We start from the raw sequence: 22676 nt of genomic DNA on the forward strand, positions 1-22676 counted from the left end.
TCCCAGGGAGCTACAAGGAAGGACATGGGGTTCCCTCAGAGTATTTGCTGTTTATTTTTGGCTACTGGGACAACTGTCACCTGCTCTGACCTCTGTCCTAGGCCAAGCTTTACACCACTTCCCTCTGCCCAATTTTAAACCAGTTTCCCCATTGCTGTGGTTTAGGGATGCATGCAGCTCACCAAGCCCCAAGTGAAAATCTGCATTTTGTGCATTCTCAACCCAAACTGATCCTTTCCCTCCCCTCAGCTGGCGCTGTGGGCTGTGGGATTTTGGCACCTCCCGGACTCACCAGGGCCCCAGCTGGTTGCTGGGACAGGTTTGGCCAGGACTGGGAGTGTCTGGATGGGGCCAGCAGGGCCTGACCTTGGCTGGTGGCAGCCAGAGCCTTCCCAGGGCCCTGGGAAAAGGGACAGCTGGAGGGGCCGGGCTGGAGCCACCATCCCATGGGATTTAAGAGGGCCCAGGGCACTGCTGGCACCTGAGACTGGCTGTCCCTGCTGACCATGAGGCTCCTCGTGCTCCTGGCTGCCCTGGTGGCAGCGGCCACCTGCACCGAGACCTTCTTCGGGTAAGGGGCTGGCACGGGGACGGTGGCACCGTGTGGGGCAGAAGGAGTTGGTTCAGCCCTGAGGGAGCACAGGGAAAAGGCTCAGGGGAAATCCCTGGAATGGGGGGATGGATGGCTGGGGTTAGGTCGGATTAACGGGGCCGGAGCTCGTCGCACACCCCTCAGCACCCCTGACCCCACAGGCACCAGGTGCTGCGTGTCGTCCCCCAGAGCGATGAGGAGCTGCAGAAAGTGCAGGAGCTGCAGGACCTGGAGCATCTGCAGGTACTGGCTGTGGGGCTGGATTTTGGGGTCACCCCCCAGCCCATGGCCTTCGTTTCACATCCCATAAGCAAAGCAAGGATGGGGTTGGATGTGGGATCACGGGAACCGAGCGGTGAAAAGCAAGACAGGCTGGTGCTGGGGGTGCATCCCGAGGCAGGATCTCACCCCTCGTGTCCTTTTCCCCCACCCAGCTGGATTTCTGGCTGGAGCCCCGCAAGCTCGGCCTGCCCGTGGACATCCGCGTGCCCTTCCGCAGCCTGCAGGCCGTCAAAGTCCACCTGGAGGCCTCTGGGCTCTCCTATTCCGTCATGATCGAGGATGTGCAGGTCAGCAGGGCCGCAGGGGAGGTGAGGGACAGGGGGATCCCATCAGTGGGAATGGGGCTCACCCCACCCCTGTCCCACAGGCCCTGCTGAATGAAGAGAAGGCGGAGATGCTCCGCAGCAGCCGCCACCGCTCGGTCGACACCGCCACCTTCAACTACGAGGCCTACCACACCATAGATGAGGTGGGAAAGCACAAGATTTGGGGCATTTTGGGGGAAAAAGTTTGCTCTTGGGCAGGGGGTAAGTTGGGAGTCACCCCCACATCTCTCATTCCCAGATCTACAACTTCATGGACATGCTGGTGGCCGAGAACCCCAACCTGGTGAGCAAGCTGGAGATTGGCCGCTCCACCGAGAACCGTCCCCTCTACGTGCTCAAGGTGAGGACGTGGGGATCGTGATGCACAGGGGGGGAAAGTGGTGACAGGGACAAAGCCAACTCCCCCTCTCTGCTGTCCCAGTTCAGCACAGGGGGCACGAACCGCCCGGCCATCTGGATCGACACCGGCATCCACTCCCGCGAGTGGGTGACACAGGCCAGCGGCGTCTGGTTTGCCAAGAAGGTACTGACACACCCCAGCAGGGCCCTCAGGGGCTGGGGGCTCCAGGTGGGTGACCCCACAGGGAGAACAGGGAGCCCCAAACCTCCCTCCTCTCTAGATTGTCGAGGATCACGCGAATAACGAAGGAGTGGCCTCCATCCTGGAGACCATGGACATCCTCCTGGAGATTGTCACCAACCCAGATGGCTTTGCCTACACCCACAGCACGGTACTGCCCTGGATCTCCTCTCCCTGGTTCCTACTGCTCCTCTGGATGGGGCTGGGGGGGGATCTGGGGGGTTACACATCCCTGAGAGGGCAAAGCCTCCTCACCCCCGTTTCCATGGGATGGGAAGGGGCCCACCAGGAGCTGTGGAGCCCCAGCCCTGGGCACCAGCTGAGCTGAGGTGGCTCTGCCCTTCCAGAACCGCATGTGGCGCAAGACCAGGTCCAAGCACGCGGGCGCCATCTGTGTCGGAGTGGACCCCAACCGCAACTGGGACGCAGGTTTTGGAGGTCAGAGCTGCCCCCTTACCCCTGTGGAGCTTTTTCACTCTCCAGCTGGGGGCTCCAAAGCTGTTTCTGGCTCAAAGATCCATTGATGTCCCCTGGGGAAGAGGTGGGATTTGCTCTCCTGGTTTGAGCTTTGATGCCCCCCAGCGACAAGTGAAAGTCACCCTACAAATCTAAATCTCTAGGAGGAGATGCCCCAGGAGCATCCCTTGATCACCACCAAGGAGCTGGGGGGTGGGAAAACCTCTTGGGCTTGGAATCCCCCAAATTCCCGTTGTGTTCTCACCATCCTCTTGTCCACAGATGCCGGAGCCAGCTCAAGCTCCTGCTCCGAGACGTACCACGGACCCTACCCCAACTCGGAGCCCGAGGTGAAATCCATCGTGGACTTTGTGAAGAGCCATGGCAACATCAAGGCTTTCGTCTCCATCCACAGCTACTCCCAGCTCCTGCTCTACCCCTACGGCTACACCGAGACCCCGGCACCAGATGAGCAGGAACTGGTGAGGCCCATGTGCTTTGAGGGGCTGGCATGGGGTGGAGCTCTTCTGCTGCTCCAAGGAGGAGCCAGCTCGGTCCTGCACCCCTTGGGAAGCTGGGAGGAGCTTTGTTGCACCCAGAAAAAGCTGTACCCAGAGGTTTTTCCTTTCTGTGGCTCATCTCTCCCTGTTCCCTGTATTGCCAGCACGAGGTTTCTGCCAAGGCCGTGGCAGCTCTGTCCTCCCTGTATGGCACCAAGTTCACCTACGGCAGCATCATCACCACCATCTGTAAGTGCTGGGGCAGCCCCAAAACCCCCAGATCCCAAAACCATCCCTCACCCTGGCCAAATATCCCATGGGATTCCTGCACTGTTGAAGTGTGTTTCTATACTTTGTAATAGTTTTGGTTTTGTATTTTTCCCATATGGTTTACCCCAGATTGTAACCCCCTCTCTTTACCTGTGTAATCCTTTTGTTGAGATCACCCCCAAATCCTCACCCTGGCTCTCTGTCAGTCACTCAGTCACCTCCATCTAGAAGTTTCAGTTCAGGACATTGAGTGATCAGCCAGGGGTCAGCCCCCCAAGCCTTGCCCCATAGGCTGTCCTAAATGTCCATCCCTCAGGGTCACTTCTTGGTCAGGAAATGTTCTCTACTTTGGGTTTCCACCTCCCTAACCTTGGCACATCTCCTGGGGCTCTCAACAGGAGCCCCCTGAGGTGTAGGGGCTCCTTCAGAATAAAACCTTGGAGTAACCCCTGCTAAGGGTCAGCCTTTTATCCTCCACCCATGCTCTCAACAGGAGCCCCCTGAGGTGTAGGGGCTCCTTCAGAATAAAACCTTGGAGTAACCCCTGCTAAGGGTCAGCCTTTTATCCTCCACCCATGTCTCTGGTGTCTCTCCAAAGCTGACCAGCCTGGCTGCCCTCAGTACCCCTGGGGCACAGAGAGTGTCCCGTGCTCTCTGCCAACCCAAAGCTCCTGAGAGGCTCCCAGAGACACCACAAAGCTCTGAATCCCACCTCCCTTTTTCCTCCCCCAGACAGAGCCAGTGGATCCACCGTGGACTGGACCTACAACCAGGGCATCAAATATTCCTTCACCTTCGAGCTGAGGGACACGGGGCGTTACGGGTTCCTGCTGCCCGCCAAGCAGATCGTGCCCACCGCCCAGGAGACCTGGCTGGCGCTGAAGGTCATCATGGAGCACGCCAGGGACAACATGTACTGAGCTGGGAGCAGCAGCTGCACAGAGGGGAGAAGGCAACCAGTTAATAAATGCAAAGAAGGATGAGAAAAGCTTGTGGTTGTTTTCTCTTTTTCACAAACTGGGTGGAAAAGGTCTTTCAGAGCTGGGGTTGGTGCCAGCACAAACAGGGTGTGCTGGGTCATGGCCTGGAAAAGGAATTGATTGAAAGGGTATGAAAATAGCAGGAACAAAAAGGAAGGAAGGTGGTGGCTTTGCCTTTGATCTGGCAGAGGATGGGAAGGGAATTGGGCTCTGGAGGCCAGCAGGATTTATTGGGGCTCCAGCAGAGCTGCAGAGGGACTGGGGACAAGGGATGGAGGGACAGCACCCAGGGAATGGCTCCCACTGCCACAGGGACTCTTGGGAATTGAGAATTCCTGGCTGGGCTGGAATTGCCAGAGCAGCTGGGGCTGTTCCTGGATCCCTGCAATGCCCAAGGCCAGGCTGGGCAGGGCTTGGAACACCCTGGGACAGTGGGAATTGTCACCAATTGTCACCCAGGTCCAGGAGTTGGAACTGGAGGGGCTTTAGGGTCCCTTCCCAGCCAAACCTTTGTGACTGTGTGACCCCTCCTCACCTGCTGCAATCCCTAGGGAAGGGCGAGCCAAGCCCCTGCTCACTGCCAGCCTTCCTCTCAAAGCTGCAAATAAATCACCCAAACAGATGCTGTAATTTACATTTTTATTCAATTAAACCTCTCAGCCTCTAGGGAGTTTGACTCTGCTCCAAACAACACCAGGAGTCCAAATCCACACAAATCCACGGAGATGGTGGGAAAGTACATGCAGTCCTTGCTTTGATTCCTGGGATTTGGAGGATCACAAACAACTCAAGCCAGTTTGATCCAAGTTTCACCAGGAGGTTTTCATGCAGCACAGAGCAGCCAGGGATTCTGGATCTGTCTCCCACAGCTGGACAGCAAAATCAGGATTTCAGCCAATGCAATGACACTGCCAAGAGCTCATCTTGGAGCTGGAAAAATCTACTCCCACAGCAGCAGGACCTTATCAGATTGAACCTGCCAGCCCTGCAGCCAGCACTGTCTCATCTCACACTCACAGTCACAATAAAAGATAAACGTGCTCAGGGATGTTCAGTCCTAATCTCCCAAACAGGAAATTATGTGCCATTTCTCCTACTTTTTGTCCTTTCATCAGAATTATCCCAAAGTCACCAGTGAGTTTGGGGATGTGTTGAAAATTGTCTGCTTCAAAAAGGGGGAAAAACCCTGAATCCAAAAATACACACAAACCCCACAAGATCACAGTAACCAAAGCAGGACCAGGCTCAGCAATGCCAGATGGAAAACTGGAGAGCAGAATCCCTCCAAAATCACTTCCAAAGGGTCCCACAGGCAGCTCAGGAAAATCAGAGGATTCCCAGGTTATCCAGAAGCACCAATTTGAGGAAAAAATTTGTGATATTCACTTTTCCAACTGTTCAGTTCCTGATTCCAGGGCCCTGCTGGGTTTTAGGCACCCTGGTGAGGCAGCAGCAGCAGCAAATTTTCCTTCAGCCACCCTAAACCTTAAAGAAACTCCTAAAAAATCACTGGCAAAGGAGTCATTGGGAAAAGAAAATCCAGTTACTTTCCTTCAGGTCACCTTGAAAAAGACACAACTATTCACAAAGTGTCCACGAGCAAGCACGGCTGTCACAGCACCAACTGAGCAATAAAAACCATCTTTTTTACAAATACTTCTCTTCATTACCATAATTTATTTAAAAAAACCCCAAGAAGCAACCCTTCCAGGATCTTCTCTCACTTTTGGCAAGTTGCTGAGTGTCTTTATCTCTGCTAAAACCACCAAAGTTTGCGCTCACAGATGATTTGAGGCCTGTTCACCCTCACAGCTCCAGGCCTGGGAATGTTACGGACACAAATTCCTCCAGCTGGACTAAAAACGTTGTGGGACAGTTTCTACTGGTGCCAGCCTTTACTAGCAGTTTCCTCCCTCCCCTACCAAACCAGTTCTATCAGCTCTGTCCTGCCCTGCACCCCGAGTGATGCCATTGCAGCTGCCCAGCCTTACCCGAGCTGCCAGGTCTCACCAGGGCTGCTTTTCCCTGCCGATGCCTAAAACCACCAAAGGGCTGCACTGCACTGCTCAGCATTGCCCAGGCTGGGCTCTGCTTTATTTCCAGGGCCTGTTCTGGACGCTGGTCCTGCTGTGGGAGCGGCTGCTGAGGGAGGCCAGGCTGCGGGGAGAGCTGTGCAGGCTGGGCTGGCTCCTGCCCGAGGAGAGCTTCGAGTCGCGGCCTGAGAGCCCCCGGCTGAGGCGGCCTGTGGGAGAAACGGGCCCAGGTCACAAAATGAATGTGCACGAGGTGGGGTGCCCCAATCCTGGGGGTGTCCAGCCAGCCTGGGTGGGCTTGGAGCAACCTGGGATGGAGGAAGGTGTCCCTGCCCACAGTGGGATGGATGGGGTTTAAATTCCCTTCCCACAGGGGGATGGATGGGGTTTAATGTCCCTTCCCACAGTGGGATGGATGGGGTTTAAGTTTCCCTGCCCACAGTGGGATGGATGGGGTTTAAGGTCCCTTCCCATGGTGAGATGGATGGGGTTTAAGGTCCTTTCCCACAATGGGATGGATGGGGTTTAAGGTCCTTTCCCACAGTGGGATGGATGGGGTTTAAGGTCCCTGCTCATGGTGGGATGGATGGGGTTTAAATTCCCTTCCCACCGTGGGATGGATGGGGTTTAAGTTTCCCTTCCCACAGTGGGATGGATGGGGTTTAAGGTCCCTTCCTACAGTGGGAGGGATGGGGTTTAAGGTCCCTGCCTGTGGTGGGATGGATGGGGTTTAAAGCCCCTTCCCACAGTGGGATGGATGGGGTTTAAGTTTCCCTTCCCACAATGGGATGGATGGGGTTTAAGCCCCTTCCCACAGTGGGATGGATGGGGTTTAAGGCCCCTTCCCACAGTGGGATGGATGGGGTTTAATGTCCTTTCCCACAGTGGGATGGATGGGGTTTAAGGTCCCTGCCTGTGGTGGCATGGATGGGGTTTAAGTTTCCCTTCCCACAGTGGGATGGATGTGGTTTAAGGTCCCTTCCCACACTGGGATGGATGGGGTTTAAAGCCCCTTCCCACAGTGGGATAGATGGGGTTTAAGGTCCCTTCCCACAGTGGGATGGATGGGGTTTAAAGCCCTTTCCCACAGTGGGATGGATGGGGTTTAAGGTCCTGTCCCACAGTGGGATGGATGGGGTTTAAGGTCCCTTCCCACAGTGGGATGGATGGGGTTTAAGGTCCCTGCCTGTGATGGGATGGATGGGGTTTAAGGTCCCTGCCCACAGTGGGATGGATGGGGTTTAAATTCCCTTCCCATGATGGGATAGATGGGGTTTAAGGCCCCTTCCCACAGTGGGATGGATGGGGTTTAAAGCCCCTTCTCACAGTGGGATGGATGGGGTTTAAATTCCCTTCCCACAGTGGGATGGATGGGGTTTAAGGTCCCTGCTCATGGTGGGATGGATGGGGTTTAAGGTCCCTGCCTGTGATGGGATGGATGGGGTTTAAAGCCCCTTCCCACAGTGGGATGGATGGGGTTTAAGATTCCTTCCCATGGTGGGATGGATGGGGTTTAAGGTCCCTGCCCACAGTGGGATGGATGGGGTTTAAGCTCCCTTCCCACGGTGGGATGGATGGGGTTTAAAGCCCCTTCCCATGATGGGATGGATGGGGTTTAAATTTCCCTTCCCACAGTGGGATGGATGGGGTTTAAGGCCCCTTCCCACAGTGGGATGGATGGGGTTTAAATTTCCCTTCCCACAGTGGGATGGATGGGGTTTAAGTTTCCCTTCCCATGGTGGGATGGATGGGGTTTAAGGTCCCTTCCCACAGTGGGATGGATGGGGTTTAAATTCCCTTCCCACAGTGGGATGGATGGGGTTTAAGGCCCCTTCCCACAGTGGGATGGATGGGGTTTAAATTCCCTTCCCACAGTGGGATGGATGGGGTTTAAGGCCCCTTCCCACAGTGGGATGGATGGGGTTTAAATTTCCCTTCCCACAGTGGGATGGATGGGGTTTAAGTTTCCCTTCCCACAGTGGGATGGATGGGGTTTAAGGTCCCTTCCCATGATGGAATGGATGGGGTTTAAGGTCCCTTCCCACAGTGGGATGGATGGGGTTTAAGGCCCCTTCCCACGGTGGGATGGATGGGGTGTAAATTCCCTTCCCATGATGGGATGGATGGGGTTTAAAGCCCCTTCCCTCAGTGGCATGGATGGGGTTTAAGGTCCTTTCCCATGGTGGGATGGATGGGGTTTAAGGTCCCTGCCCATGGTGGGATGGATGGGGTTTAAGTTTCCCTTCCCACAGTGGGATGGATGGGGTTTAAGTTTCCCTTCCCACAGTGGGATGGATGGGGTTTAAGATCCCTTCCCACAGTGGGATGGATGGGGTTTAAGATTCCTTCCCTCAGTGGGATGGATGGGGTTTAAAGCCCCTTCCCTCAGTGGGATGGATGGGGTTTAAGTTTCCCTTCCCACAGTGGGGTGGATGGGGTTTAAGGCCCCTTCCCACAGTGGGATGGATGGGGTTTAAGATTCCTTCCCTCAGTGGGATGGATGGGGTTTAAGGTCCTTTCCCATGGTGGGATGGATGGGGTTTAAGGCCCCTTCCCACAGTGGGATGGATGGGGTTTAAGATTCCTTCCCTCAGTGGGATGGATGGGTTTTAAGGTCCCTTCCCACAGTGGGATGGATGGGGTTTAAGTTTCCCTTCCCACAGTGGGATGGATGGGGTTTAAGTTTCCCTGCCCACAGTGGGATGGGTGGGGTTTAAGTTTCCCTGCCCACAGTGGGATGGATGGGGTTTAAATTCCCTTCCCACAGTGGGATGGATGGGGTTTAAGTTTCCCTGCCCACAGTGGGATGGATGGGAGGAAGGTCCCTTCCCACGGTGGGATGGATGGGGTTTAAATTCCCTTCCCACGGTGGGATGGATGGGGTTTAAGATTCCCTTCCCACAGTGGGATGGATGGGGTTTAAGGTCCCTGCCTGTGGTGGGATGGATGGGGTTTAAGGTCCCTGCCTGTGGTGGGATGGATGGGGTTTAATGTCCCTGCCCACAGTGGGATGGATGGGGTTTAAGGTCCCTGCCCACGGTGGGATGGATGGGGTTTAAGAAGGGGTCAGCTGTGTCTCTGGGGCTGCAGAAGGGCTCAGGTGCCCTTGGGCAGAGCCAGAGTTGGCACACTGAGGTGTGAAATGAGGGACATCTCTCAGGGTGCAGGGTGAGTGATCACTCAGCCCCTGCCCTGTTAAACCTGAGATTTGGATCATTTGTCCTTGGTGCCCAGCTGGGGCAGGAATTGTTTTGTCTCCCTGCTCTGTGCACACAGCTCACCATCCCTGAATGTGAAGCTCAGACCCACACACTAAAGCAGCACAGAATGGGAAAAATAGAAAATCTAAACCCTGAGGGATCAGCCTGGCCTCTGCTTCTAGGCAAGCCCAAAAAGGCAGCACTGGTCTCTTACTGGCAGCATCTGAAGGCATCTGCTCCTCAGCCAGGTAATGCCTCAGCTTCTGGAGATCATCTGCAGAAAACCTCCACTTGTTCTCTGCCCGCGTGGGGGGCACCCTGGGCGCTGCTCTCCTGCGGGCAGTTCCTGGGGGCGCTGGCACCTGGCAGGACACGGGCAGCGTGCCGGTGATCAACCCCTCTGGGATCTTCTGGGCCAGCACCTTGAGGCCTGCAGGGACACAGAGCAGCTGCTACCACAGCTGGATGGGTCAGGAGGGAGCAGTCAGGAGGGATTTGTGGAGGTGGAGGTGCAAAGTTTGGATGGAGAAATGTGGGTGGCAGGAAAGGGGGGAACTCTCAGGTGAGATCCCACAGGGATTCTGGGGACAATGGCAGGAGGATGTGGAGCTGCTGGAGAGAGTCCAGAGGAGACCCTGGAGCTGCTCCCAGAGCTGGGAATGTTCCCTGGAGCAGGGAGGGATCTGAGAGAGCTGGGAATGTTCCCCTGGAGCAGGGAGGGATCTGAGAGAGCTGGGAATGTTCCCTGGAGCAGGGAGGGATCCAGGAGAGCTGGGAATGTTCCCTGGAGCAGGGAGGGATCCAGGGAGAGCTGGGAATGTTCCCTGGAGCAGGGAGGGATCTGAGAGAGCTGGGAATGTTCCCTGGAGCAGGGAGGGATCCAGGAGAGCTGGGAATGTTCCCTGGAGCAGGGAGGGATCTGAGAGAGCTGGGAATGTTCCCTGGAGCAGGGAGGGATCCAGGAGAGCTGGGAATGTTCCCTGGAGCAGGGAGGGATCTGAGAGAGCTGGGAATGTTCCCTGGAGCAGGGAAGGCTCCAGGGAGAGCTGGGAATGTTCCCTGGAGCAGGGAGGGATCCAGGGAGAGCTGGGAATGTTCCCTGGAGCAGGGAGGGATCCAGGCAGAGCTGCCAGCACAGGGCAGGGCCTGCAGGGGCTCCAGGAGAGCTGCAGGGGGACTGGGGACAAGGCCTGCAGGGACAGCACCCAGGGAATGGCTCCCACTGCCAGAGGGCAGCCATGGGTGGCATCTTGGCAATGAGCAATTCCTGCCTGGGCTGGCATTGCCAGAGCAGCTGGGGCTGCCCCTGATCCCTGCAGTGCCCAAGGCCAGGCTGGAGCAGCCTGGGATGGTGGGCTTGGAATGGGATGGGCTTGAAGGGCCCTTCCCACCCAAACCATTCTGGCATTTGGGACACTCAGAATCCATCCCCAGGGGTTTTTATGGAAGTTGGGGATGGCAAAGGGAAGGGAGACCCTTCCTGGAGTGCTGAGATTGCCAGTGAAGCCCCCAGAGCCCAAAATCCCTTCCTGGAGAGGAGTCGGGGTGGGGATGGATCCAATGCCAGGCTGGGAGAGCTGGGAATGGAGGGAATTCCCTGGAGAGGGAGCCTGGGCTGGGATTTTGGGAAGGGATTCCCAGAGCAGCTGGGGCTGCCCCTGATCCCTGCAGTGCCCAGGGCCAGGCTGGGCACACTGGCACAGTGAGAGTGTCCCTGCCCACAGGAACAGGACTGGCTGATCCTTCAGCTTCCACCCAACCCAAACCATCCCACGACTCCACAACCCAGACCTTTCCCATCTCCAGCTCCCCCAGGAGGTGTGGGGGGAGCTCTCCCAGCCCCACCTACCCCCAGACAACATGAAGAGGTTCTCAAAGCCCCTCTCACACATGGTGGTGGCTGCCTGGCTGGCCAAGCGCTCGTCGTTGTCGTACACGATGATGATTTTGCCATGGGCGTTTTTCTGCCGTGGCAATTGTTAAGGAGGCCCTGTTGAACTTCTGGGATGTTGAAACATTTTAGGAAGCAACAGAGACAAATGGGATTGGGGAGGGAAAGACCCCATACTTGGTTTGCAAGCAGGAATGTTCTCCCTGAGGAATTCTCAGGGGCTGAGGCTTGGCCAGACACAGCTCAATTCCCACTGGATCCAGCATTGCTGGAAGACTGGGAATGGCAACAGCCCCTCAGAATCAACAGCCTGGGAATGATCAGCCTAAAATCCCCCTTAGTAATGCTCTGTCTGTCCCCAGTCCCACCAAGGTGCTGATATCCAAAGGATTTGATGGGAGCAGCAGCAGGACAGCAGTGCCCAGGTCTGGCTCGGCCTCCCAGCAGCCAAAATCCTGGGAAATGCCAAATCCAGGCAGCTCCCACTGGAGCCAAGAGGAACCTTGGGGAAGCAGAATCCAGCACCTGATGGGGGCAGTGGAGCTGCACCAGGTAACTCCACCTCCTGTCCCATCCTAACTTTGCTTGGATAAGCCCCAATTATTGATTTTGGGAGCCCCCACCAACATCCCCCCATGTTTTCATGTAAAGGATACATATTCCAGAATGTTATTTGTGTAGGGATTCATGGTTCTGGACAAGGTTGCAATGGGATAGGAATAGGCTGCAGAATGGGAAAAAAAAGAAGAAAAATCACCCAGAGGCTGAACACCAACATGCTGGGATACAACAGCCTGGAGAACCCACTGAGTGTGGGATCAGCATCAGCTCAGGCCCCTCAGCCCTCCCAGGAAGGAGGGACGGGCTGGAGAAGCACTGGGAGCGCACAGTGATGGAGCAGCAGGGGGACAAACTGCACCAGGGCTGTGCCCACAGCTGAAACCTGTGCCCACAGCTGAAATCTGTGCCCACAGCTGAAATCTGTGCCCACAGCTGCAGGCAGTGCCCGTGCCCACAGCTGAAATCTGTGCCCACAGCTGAAATCTGTGCCCAGGGCTGCAGGCAGTGCCTGTGCCCAGAGCTGCAATCTGTGCCCAGAGCTGCAATCTGTGCCCAGAGCTGAAATCTGTGCCCAGAGCTGCAGGCAGGCTGTGCCCAGAGCTGCAGCCCATGTGTGCCCAGGTGCCCAGGGCTGCAGTCAGGCCCTGCCCAGGTGCTCAGGGCTGCAGCCCACGTGTGCCCAGAGCTGCAGGCAGTGCCCGTGCCCAGAGCTGCAGGCAGGCTGTGCCCAGGGCTGCAGTCTGTCCCCATGCCCAGAGCTGCAGTCTGTACCCATGCCCAGGTGCCCAGGGCTGCAATCCATTTGTGCCCAGGGCTGCAGTCTGTGTGTCCCCAGGTGCCCAGAGCTGCAGCCCATGTGTGCCCGGGTGCCCAGGGCTGCAGCCCACACATGCCCAGGTACCCAGGGCTGCAGCCCATGTGTGCCCAGGTGCCCAGGGTTGCAGTCTGTCCCCATGCCCAGAGCTGCAGTCCATGTGTGCCCAATGGCTGCAGTCCATGCATGCCCAGGTGCCCAGAGCTGCAGTCCATGTGTGCCCAGGAGCCCAGAGCTGCAGGCAGTCCCTGCCCATGCCCAGAGCTGCAGTCTGTCCCCATGCCCACAGCTGCAGCCCATGCATGCCCAGAGCTGCAGTCTGTACCCATGCCCAGGTGCCCAGAGCTTCAGTGTGCCCTGCCCAGGTGCCCTGTCCACGTGTGCCCAGGTGCCCAGAGCTGCAGTCAGACCCTGCCCAGGTGCCCAGGGCTGCAGTCTGTGTGTGCCCAGGTGCCCAGAGCTGCAGTCCACGTGTGCCCAGGTGCCCAGAGCTGCAGCCCATGTGTGCCCAGAGCTGCAGCCCATGCGTGCCCAGAGCTGCAGTCCACGTGTGCCCAGGTGCCCAGAGCTGCAGTCTGTCCCCATGCCCAGGTGCCCAGAGCGGCAGCCCACGCGTGCCCAGGTGCCCAGGGCTGCAGCCCATTTGTGCCCAGGTGCCCGGGTGCTCACCCCCCACGATGTGGCACTGCTCGTAGGCGTCGCGGTCCCGCACGTCCAGCAGCAGGAAGGGGCAGTCGGGGTAGGGCCTCTCCCTGGCCTGGCTGTCCTGCTCCTCCTTCTTGGGAGAATCCTTCTCCACGTCCAGCTCCCCGACCCCACTGATCACACTGCAAAGGGAACAGCAGAGTGAGGAACCCTTCTGTGTCTGCCATCCCTCCCAAGGCTGGGCAGGAGCTGGGCTAAAGCTTCCTCTTCCAGCACCATCCCCTCACATGGTGGGTTTGGAATGATTTCCAATCCCAGAATGGTTGGGGTGGGAAGGGACCTTAAGGATCTCATTCCACCCCTGCCATGGGCAGGGACACCTCTCACATCCCAGAGTGCTCCAAGTGTCCAGCCCAGCCTTGGGGTCCAGGGCAGCTCCAGCTTCTCTGGGAATTCTGTCCCAGCCAGGAATTCCTTCCCTGTGTTCCATCCCTCCATATCCACACAAAACCATCACCAACAGGATTGCAGTGACTGAGCTGACCAGAGCACTGTGTTATCCCCAAAATCCTGGAATGTGGGGGCTGGATGGAATCCCACAAACACATTTCCTTGTCTCTGACCACAGCACTGTGTTACCCCCAAAACCCTGGAATGTTGGGGGGATGGATGGAATCCCACCAACACATTTCCTTGTCACACTGTGTTATCCCCAAAATCCTGGAATGTTGGGGGCTGGATGGAATCCCACAAACACATTTCCTTGTCCCACTGTGTTATCCCCAAAATCCTGGAATGTTGGGGCTGGATGGAATCCCACAAACACATTTCCTTGTTGCATTATTATCCCCAAAATCCTGGAATGCTGGGGGCTGGATGGAATCCCACAAACACATTCCCTTGTCACACTGTGTTACCCCCAAAATCCTGGAATGTTGGGGGCTGGATGGAATCCCACCAACACATTTCCTTGTCACACTGTGTTATCCCCAAAACCCTGGAATGTTGGGGGTGGATGGAATCCCACAAACACATTTCCTTTTCACTGACCACAGCACTGTGTTACCCCCAAAATCCTGGAATGTGGGGGCTGGGCTGGATGGAATCCCACCAACACATTTCCTTGTCACACTGTGTTATCCCCAAAATCCTGGAATGTGGGGGGCTGGATGGAATCCCACAAACACATTTCCTTGTCACACTGTGTTATCCCCAAAACCCTGGAATGTTGGGGGTGGATGGAATCCCACAAACACATTTCCTTGTCACACTGTGTTATCCCCAAAATCCTGGAATGTTAGGGCTGGATGGAATCCCACAAACACATTTCCTTGTCACACTGTGTTATCCCCAAAACCCTGGAATGTTGGGGGTGGATGGAATCCCACAAACACATTTCCTTGTCACACTGTGTTATCCCCAAAATCCTGGAATGTGGGGGCTGGATGGAATCCCACAAACACATTTCCTTGTTGCATTATTATCCCCAAAATCCTGGAATATTGGGGGCTGGATGGAATCCCACAAACACATTTCCTTGTTGCACTGTGTTACCCCCAAAATCCTGGAATGTGGGGGCTGGATGGAATCCCACAAACACATTTCCTTGTCATTGACCACAGCACTGTGTTACCCCCAAAATCCTGGGGGCTGGATGAAATCCCACAAACACATTTCCTTGTCACACTGTGTTACCCCCAAAATCCTGGGGGCTGGATGGAATCCCACAAACACATTTCCTTGTCATTGACCACAGCACTGTGTTACCCCCAAAATCCTGGGGGCTGGATGAAATCCCACAAACACATTTCCTTGTCACACTGTGTTACCCCCAAAATCCTGGGGGCTGGATGGAATCCCACAAACACATTTCCTTGTCACACTGTGTTACCCCCAAAATCCTGGAATGTGGGGGGCTGGATGGAATCCCACAAACACATTTCCATGTCACACTGTGTTATCCCCAAAATCCTGGAATGCTGGGGGCTGGATGAAATCCCACAAACACATTTCCTTGTCACACTGTGTTACCCCCAAAATCCTGGGGGCTGGATGGAATCCCTCAAACACATTTCCTTGTCACACTGTGTTATCCCCAAAATCCTGGGGGCTGGATGGAATCCCACAAACACATTTCCTTGTCACACTGTGTTACCCCCAAAATCCTGGAATGTTGGGGGCTGGATGGATGGAATCCCACAAACACATTTCCTTGTTGCACTGTGTTATCCCCAAAATCCTGGAATATGGGGGCTGGATGGAATCCCACAAACACATTTCCTTGTCCCACTGTGTTATCCCCAAAATCCTGGGGGCTGGATGGAATCCCACCAACACATTTCCTTGTCACTGACCACAGCACTGTGTTATCCCCAAAATCCTGGGGGCTGGATGAAATCCCACAAACACATTTCCTTGTTGCACTGTGTTAACCCCAAATCCTGGAATATGGGGGCTGGATGGAATCCCACAAACACATTTCCTTGTCTCTGACCACAGCACTGTGTTACCCCCAAAATCCTGGAATGTTTGGGGCTGGATGGAATCCCACAAACACATTTCCTTGTCCCACTGTGTTATCCCCAAAATCCTGGGGGCTGGATGGAATCCCACCAACACATTTCCTTGTCACTGACCACAGCACACTGTGTTATCCCCAAAATCCTGGAATGTTGGGGCTGGATGGAATCCCACAAACACATTTCCTTGTCACACCACCATCAGGTGACACCCATCCTGGGTTGCTGTTTCACCCAAACCCATTCCCCCAGGAAATCCTGCCAACCCCCTCCCTGTCCCCTACAATGACAAACACAGCACAAACCCCCTCAGCAGCCATTGAACACCCCCAGATAACAGCAGTGAGCCAGGAAGGGGATGGGGTTGGGGTGAGGCTTCCTTGTCACTGACCACAGCACTGTGTTATCCCCAAAATCCTGGGGGCTGGATGGAATCCCACAAACACATTTCCTTGTTGCACTGTGTTACCCCCAAAATCCTGGAATGTGGGGGCTGGATGGAATCCCACAAACACATTTCCTTGTCACACTGTGTTACCCCCAAAACCCTGGGGGCTGGATGGAATCCCACAAACACATTTCCTTGTCACACTGTGTTACCCCCAAAATCCTGGAATGTTGGGGCTGGATGGATGGAATTCCACAAACACATTTCCTTGTCACACTGTGTTACCCCCAAAATCCTGGAATGTGGGGGGCTGGATGGAATCCCACAAACACATTTCCTTGTCACACTGTGTTATCCCCAAAATCCTGGAATGTGGTGTCCGGATGGAATCCCACAAACACATTTCCTTGTTGCACTGTGTTATCCCCAAAACCCTGGAATATGGGGGCTGGATGGAATCCCTTTTCACTGACCACAGCACTGTGTTACCCCCAAAATCCTGGAATGTGGGGGGCTGGATGGAATCCCACAAACACATTTCCTTGTCACACTGTGTTACCCCCAAAACCCTGGGGGCTGGATGGAATCCCACAAACACATTTCCTTGTCACACTGTGTTACCCCCAAAATCCTGGAATGTTGGGGCTGGATGGAATCCCACAAACACATTTCCTTGTCACACCACCATCAGGTGACACCAATCTTGGGTTGCTGTTTCACCCAAACCCATTCCCCCAGCAAATCCTGCCAACCCCCTCCCTGTCCCCCACAATGACAAACACAGCACAAACCCCCTCAGCAGCCATTGAACACCCCCAGATAACATCAGTGAGCCAGGAAGGGGATGGGGTTGGGGTGAGGCTTCCTTGTCACTGACCACAGCACTGTGTTATCCCCAAAATCCTGGGGGCTGGATGGAATCCCACAAACACATTTCCTTGCCACACTGTGTTACCCCCAAAATCCTGGATTGTGGGGGGCTGGATGGAATCCCACAAACACATTTCCTTGTCACACTGTGTTATCCCCAAAATCCTGGAATATTGGGGGGCTGGATGGAATCCCACAAACACATTTCCTTGTCACACTGTGTTATTCCCAAAATCCTGGAATATTGGGGGGCTGGATGGAATCCCACAAACACATTTCCTTGTCACTGACCACAGCACTGTGTTATCCCCAAAATCCTGGGGGCTGGATGAAATCCCACAAACACATTTCCTTGTCACACTGTGTTATCCCCAAAATCCTGGAATATGGGGGCTGGATGGAATCCCACAAACACATTTCTTTGTCACACTGTGTTACCCCCAAAATCCTGGGGGCTGGATGGAATCCCACAAACACATTTCCTTGTCACACTGTGTTATCCCCAAAATCCTGGGGGCTGGATGGAATCCCACAAACACATTTCTTGTCACACCACCATCAGGTGACACCCATCCTGGGTTGCTGTTTCACCCAAACCCATTCCCCCAGGAAATCCTGCCGACCCCCTCCCTGTCCCCTACAATGACAAACACAGCACAAAACCCCTCAGCAGCCATTGAACACCCCCAGATAACGTCAGTGAGCCAGGAAGGGGATGGGGTTGGGGTGAGGCACCTCTGCAGCGTGGAGCGAAGGGATTCCCCTGCCCCGGAGCTGTCCAGGAACAGCACAGGGCTGTCTGTCCCCTCAGGGCTCCTCTGTCCGTTTGTCCCTGCTCCATCGTCCCCAGCAGCACCAGCACCTGCAGAGACAACAGGGACAGCTCAGAGCTGCACCAGGTAAAAGCAGCTCCTATTCCTGGACAGAAAAGTGTGACAGCTTTAGCTTCATCCTCTTAACCAGGAGAATTTATCCTTATTGAAAATAATCAAGAGCTCATGCCGCAGACATTTTTTCATAGAAATCTTTTCTTTCACATTTGTCCATCTTCTGGGAAGCAGAGCCCCAGAAGAAGAATGTTATTAACAATTATAACAATTATAATTAATTAATTATAACAATTATAATTAATAATTATAACAATTATAACAATTGTTATCAGCTGCTGTGAAATGTAGTAAGTGTCTCTGTGATTAGCTCATTTTCTATGTGTACTATTAAGAGCTAATCACAGGAGCAGCTCAAAGGCAAATTCTTTGGATACAGAATTTTGTTATTTATTCTTTTGATTCTGTTCTTGGCTGAGCAGCTCTCTGCAGCTTCTCTTCTTATTCTTTTTAGTATAGTTATAATGTATTATATATCATATATCAATAAATCAAGCCTTCTAAAAAAATCAAGAAACAAGATTCTCGTCCTTCTCTCACCACAGTGACCGTCTGTGATATATAATACATTATAACTATACTATTCTTTTTAGTATAGTTATAATTATATAGTTATAATGATATAACTATAATTATATAGTTATAATGATATATAGTATTATATATCATATATAAATAAATCAAGCCTTCTAATCAAAGAACAAGATTCTCGTCCTTCTCTCACCACAGTGACCGTCTGTGATATATAATACATTATAACTATACTATTCTTTTTAGTATAGTTATAATTATATAGTTATAATGATATAACTATAATTATATAGTTATAATGATATATAGTATTATATATCATATATCAATAAATCCAGCCTTCTGATCAAAGAACAAGATTCTCATCCTTCTCTCACCACAGTGACCGTCAGTGATATATAATACATTATAACTATACTATTCTTTTTAGTATAGTTATAATGTATTATATATCATATATCAATAAATCAAACCTTCTAATCAAGGAACAAGATTCTTGTCCTTCTCTCACCACAGTGACCATCTAAGGTCACTGCAATAAGCTCATAGATTTTTTCAAGGCTTGAAGAAGTCAATAAAGCAGAATTTTTGATGTGGATTATATTGCTGCCAGCACAAGGCTTTTCCTATTTGCAAACCTTTCTTTTTTAGGAGTGTTGCTATTCCCAGGCCACAGGTGAAGTTTGATTTTTCCCTTTTCCCCCCTGATTTAGCCCATGTGCCCCCAGCTCCCCCTGTGCCCCTGCCATCAGGGCTGGCACCTTGCAGCTTGGGCAGCTCCTCCTTGGTCACTTCCAGGCTGTCGTTGGACAGAGAGGCCACCTGGAGAACCTGCAGGGACAAAAACCAGCACACACTGACCCCACACCCACACAGGGAGCAGCTCAGGGAAAAAAACCTGGGAGAAAAATTCCTGAGTCTGCAGGATCCCACTCTTCACATCCCTCAGTTTGACCTTCCCCTTCCTCCTCTCCTGAAAAAACAATTTAGGTTTTTTTTTTCCTAGTTTTATTGAACCAGCACTCCCCAGCTCTTTATGTCCTGATCAATTTAATTTTTTTTTTAATATGATGATTGAATAAAATAATGCACAGAAAGCCTTGAAGACCCAGCTCCTCCCTTCTGCAGTTAAACCTGGGGTCAGGGAGGGCTGTGCACACAAAATTCAGATTTAGGTGGGTTTACACAGGGAGAGCTGTGCACACAAAATTCAGATTTAGGTGGGTTTACACAGGGAGAGCTGTGCACACAAAATTCAGATTTAGGTGGGTTTACACAAGGAGGGCTGTACACACAAAATTCAGATTTAGGTGGGTTTAAACAAGGGAGGGCTGCAGACACAAAATTCAGATTTAGGTGGGTTTACACAAGGAGGGCTGTACACACAAAATTCAGATTTAGGTGGGTTTACACAGGGAGGGCTGCAAAAATTCAGATTTAGGTGGTTTTACACAGGGAGGGCTGCAGACACAAAATTCAGATTTAGGTGGTTTTACACAGGGAGGGCTGTACACACAAAATTCAGATTTAGGTGGGTTTTACACAAGGAGGGTTGTACACACAAAACTCAGATTTAGATGAGTTTACACAGGGATTCAGATTTCAAAATTCAGATTTAGGTGGGTTTACACAAGGAGGGCTGTACACACAAAATTCAGATTTAGATGAGTTTACACAGGGAGGGCTGTACACACAAAATTCAGATTTAGATGAGTTTACACAGGGAGGGCTGTACACACAAAATTCAGATTTAGGTGGGTTTACACAGGGAGGGCTGCAGACACAAAATTCAGATTTAGGAGGGTTTACACAGAGAGGGCTGCAGACAAAACTCAGATTTAGATGAGTTTACACAGAGATTCAGATTTAAAAATTCAGATTTAGGTGGGTTTACACAGGGAGGGTTGTACACACAAAATTCAGATTTAGGTGGTTTTACACAGGGAGGGCTGCAGATACAAAATTCAGATTTAGGTGGGTTTACACAGGGAGAGCTGCAGACACAAAATTCAGATTTAGGTGGGTTTACACAGGGAGGGCTGCAGACAAAATTCAGATTTAGGTGGGTTTACACAGAGAGGGCTGTACACACAAAATTCAGATTTAGGTGGGTTTACACAGGGAGGGCTGTGCACACAAAATTCAGATTTAGATGAGTTTACACAGGGAGGGCTGCAGACACAAAACTCAGATTTAGATGAGTTTACACAGGGATTCAGATTTAAAAATTCAGATTTAGGTGGGTTTACACAGGGAGGTCTGTGCACACAAAATTCAGATTTAGGTGGGTTTACACAAATAGGGCTGTACACACAAAATTCAGATTTAGGTGGGTTTACACAGGGAGGGTTGTGCACACAAAATTCAGATTTAGGTGGGTTTACACAAGGAGGGTTGTGCACACAAAATTCAGATTTAGGTGAGTTTACACAGGGATTCAGATTTAAAAATTCAGATTTAGGTGGGTTTACACAGGGAGGGCTGCAGATACAAAATTCAGATTTAGCTGCTGTTTTACACAAGGAGAGCTGCAGACACAAAATTCAGATTTAGGTGGTTTTAAACAGGGAGGGCTGTACACACAAAATTCAGATTTAGGTGGGTTTACACAGGGAGGGCTGCAGACACAAAATTCAGATTTAGGTGGGTTTACAAAGGGAGGGCTGCACACACAAAATTCAGATTTAGGTGGGTTTACAAGGGAGGGCTGCAGACACAAAATTCAGATTTAGGTGGTTTTAAACAGGGAGGGCTGTGCACACAAAATTCAGATTTAGATGGGTTTACACAGGGAGGGCTGCAGATACAAAATTCAGATTTAGGTGGGTTTACACAGGGAGGGCTGCAGACACAAAATTCAGATTTAGGTGGGTTTACACAGGGAGGGCTGCAGACACAAAATTCAGATTTAGGTGGGTTTACACAGGGAGGGCTGCAGATACAAAATTCAGATTTAGGTGGTTTTAAACAGGGAGGGCTGCAGACAAAATTCAGATTTAGGTGGGTTTACACAAGGAGGGCTGTACACACAAAATTCAGATTTAGGTGGGTTTACACAGGGAGGGCTGTGCACACAAAATTCAGATTTAGGTGGGTTTAAACAGGGAGGGCTGTGCACACAAAATTCAGATTTAGATGAGTTTACACAGGGAGGGCTGCAGACACAAAATTCAGATTTAGGTGGTTTTACACAGGGAGGGCTGCAGACACAAAATTCAGATTTAGATGAGTTTACACAGGGATTCAGATTTAAAAATTCAGATTTAGGAGGGTTTACACAGGGAGGGCTGTACACACAAAATTCAGATTTAGGTGGTTTTACACAGGGAGGGCTGCAGATACAAAATTCAGATTTAGATGAGTTTACACAGGGAGGGCTGCAGATACAAAATTCAGATTTAGGTGGTTTTAAACAAGGAGGGCTGCAGATACAAAATTCAGATTTAGGTGGGTTTACACAAGGAGGGCTGCAGACACAAAACTCAGATTTAGATGAGTTTATACAGGGATTCAGATTTAAAAATTCAGATTTAGGAGGGTTTACACAGGGAGAGCTGCAGACCCAAAATTCAGATTTAGATGCTGTTTTACACACAAAATTCAGATTTAGGAGGGTTTAAACAGGGAGGGCTGCAGACAAAATTCAGATTTAGCTGCTGTTTTACACACAAAACCCAAATTTAGCTGCTTTTTTACACAGCCTTTTTCTTTTGCAAAATGCTTGAAGATCCTTTTAAGTTAATGGACAAATCAAACAAGGAATAAATTTCAAAGATGGGGTCACCACAAACTTTAATTTGTAATTAAAGGCATTTGGCCCCTGTGGAAATGAATTATTTGCTTTTATTTTATTAAGGGCAGGAAGAAGCCAAGACAGAATAATTACAGCTAAAAAGCTAAATAATTACAGAGGAATTTTTAGCTGCTCCTGAAAGATTTTGGAGCAGAGATGGATCTGTACATACCAATTGAGCAAAAGTTGTCACCTTCAGCCTCTTGAACAGCTCATCCTTTTTGTACCTGTAATCTACAAAAAACAAAACAAAGGTAAATTCCCAATTTATTCCCAGTGTTTTTACACACCAGGTCATGGCTTAATCCCAGATTTTCTCTGTTTGTGCTGAAGGGTGAGAGCAGCAAACCTGGAGGCTTTGTGAAATACCTGTTATAAATGAAGGGTTTGATTAATTCCAGTTATAAAGAGAAGGTTTAATTAATTCCAGATATAAAGAGAGATTTTGATTAATTCCAGTTGTAAAGAGAAGGTTTAACTAATTCCAGATATAAAGAGAGATTTTCATTAATACCAGTTATAAAGAGAGATTTTGATTAATTCCAGATATAAAGAGAG

At 51.7% G+C, this 22676-nt stretch overlaps 2 protein-coding genes across 3 annotated transcripts in view; one reads left to right on the forward strand and one right to left on the reverse strand.

Annotated features, from left to right (window-relative positions):
• Positions 1–279: 279 nt before the first annotated feature.
• Positions 280–3981, forward strand: LOC102067885 (carboxypeptidase A1). The gene is given in 11 exon segments (XM_005497249.3): positions 280–571; positions 754–835; positions 1027–1161; positions 1242–1343; positions 1439–1540; positions 1622–1723; positions 1821–1931; positions 2128–2218; positions 2519–2718; positions 2901–2985; positions 3739–3981. Coding segments are annotated over 11 exon segments (1323 nt in total). The 5' UTR covers positions 280–446; the 3' UTR covers positions 3927–3981.
• Positions 3982–5670: 1689 nt separating this feature from the next.
• CEP41 (centrosomal protein 41) overlaps positions 5671–22676 on the reverse strand; it is a 28122-nt gene continuing 11116 nt past the window's right edge. For both annotated transcript variants that reach the window (XM_074540360.1, XM_074540361.1), the window contains 8 exons: positions 22291–22352; positions 19087–19156; positions 17643–17769; positions 13155–13312; positions 11767–11834; positions 11069–11183; positions 9434–9649; positions 5671–6228 (listed from right to left, as the gene is read on the reverse strand). In XM_074540360.1, coding sequence (XP_074396461.1) covers positions 6080–6228; positions 9434–9649; positions 11069–11183; positions 11767–11834; positions 13155–13312; positions 17643–17769; positions 19087–19156; positions 22291–22352 — 965 coding nt within the window. In that variant the 3' untranslated portion in view covers positions 5671–6079. The remainder of the gene's footprint in view (positions 6229–9433; positions 9650–11068; positions 11184–11766; positions 11835–13154; positions 13313–17642; positions 17770–19086; positions 19157–22290; positions 22353–22676) is intronic.

This window comes from Zonotrichia albicollis, chromosome 4 (assembly GCF_047830755.1).
Source record: "Zonotrichia albicollis isolate bZonAlb1 chromosome 4, bZonAlb1.hap1, whole genome shotgun sequence".
NCBI classification, from domain to species: Eukaryota; Metazoa; Chordata; class Aves; order Passeriformes; family Passerellidae; genus Zonotrichia; species Zonotrichia albicollis.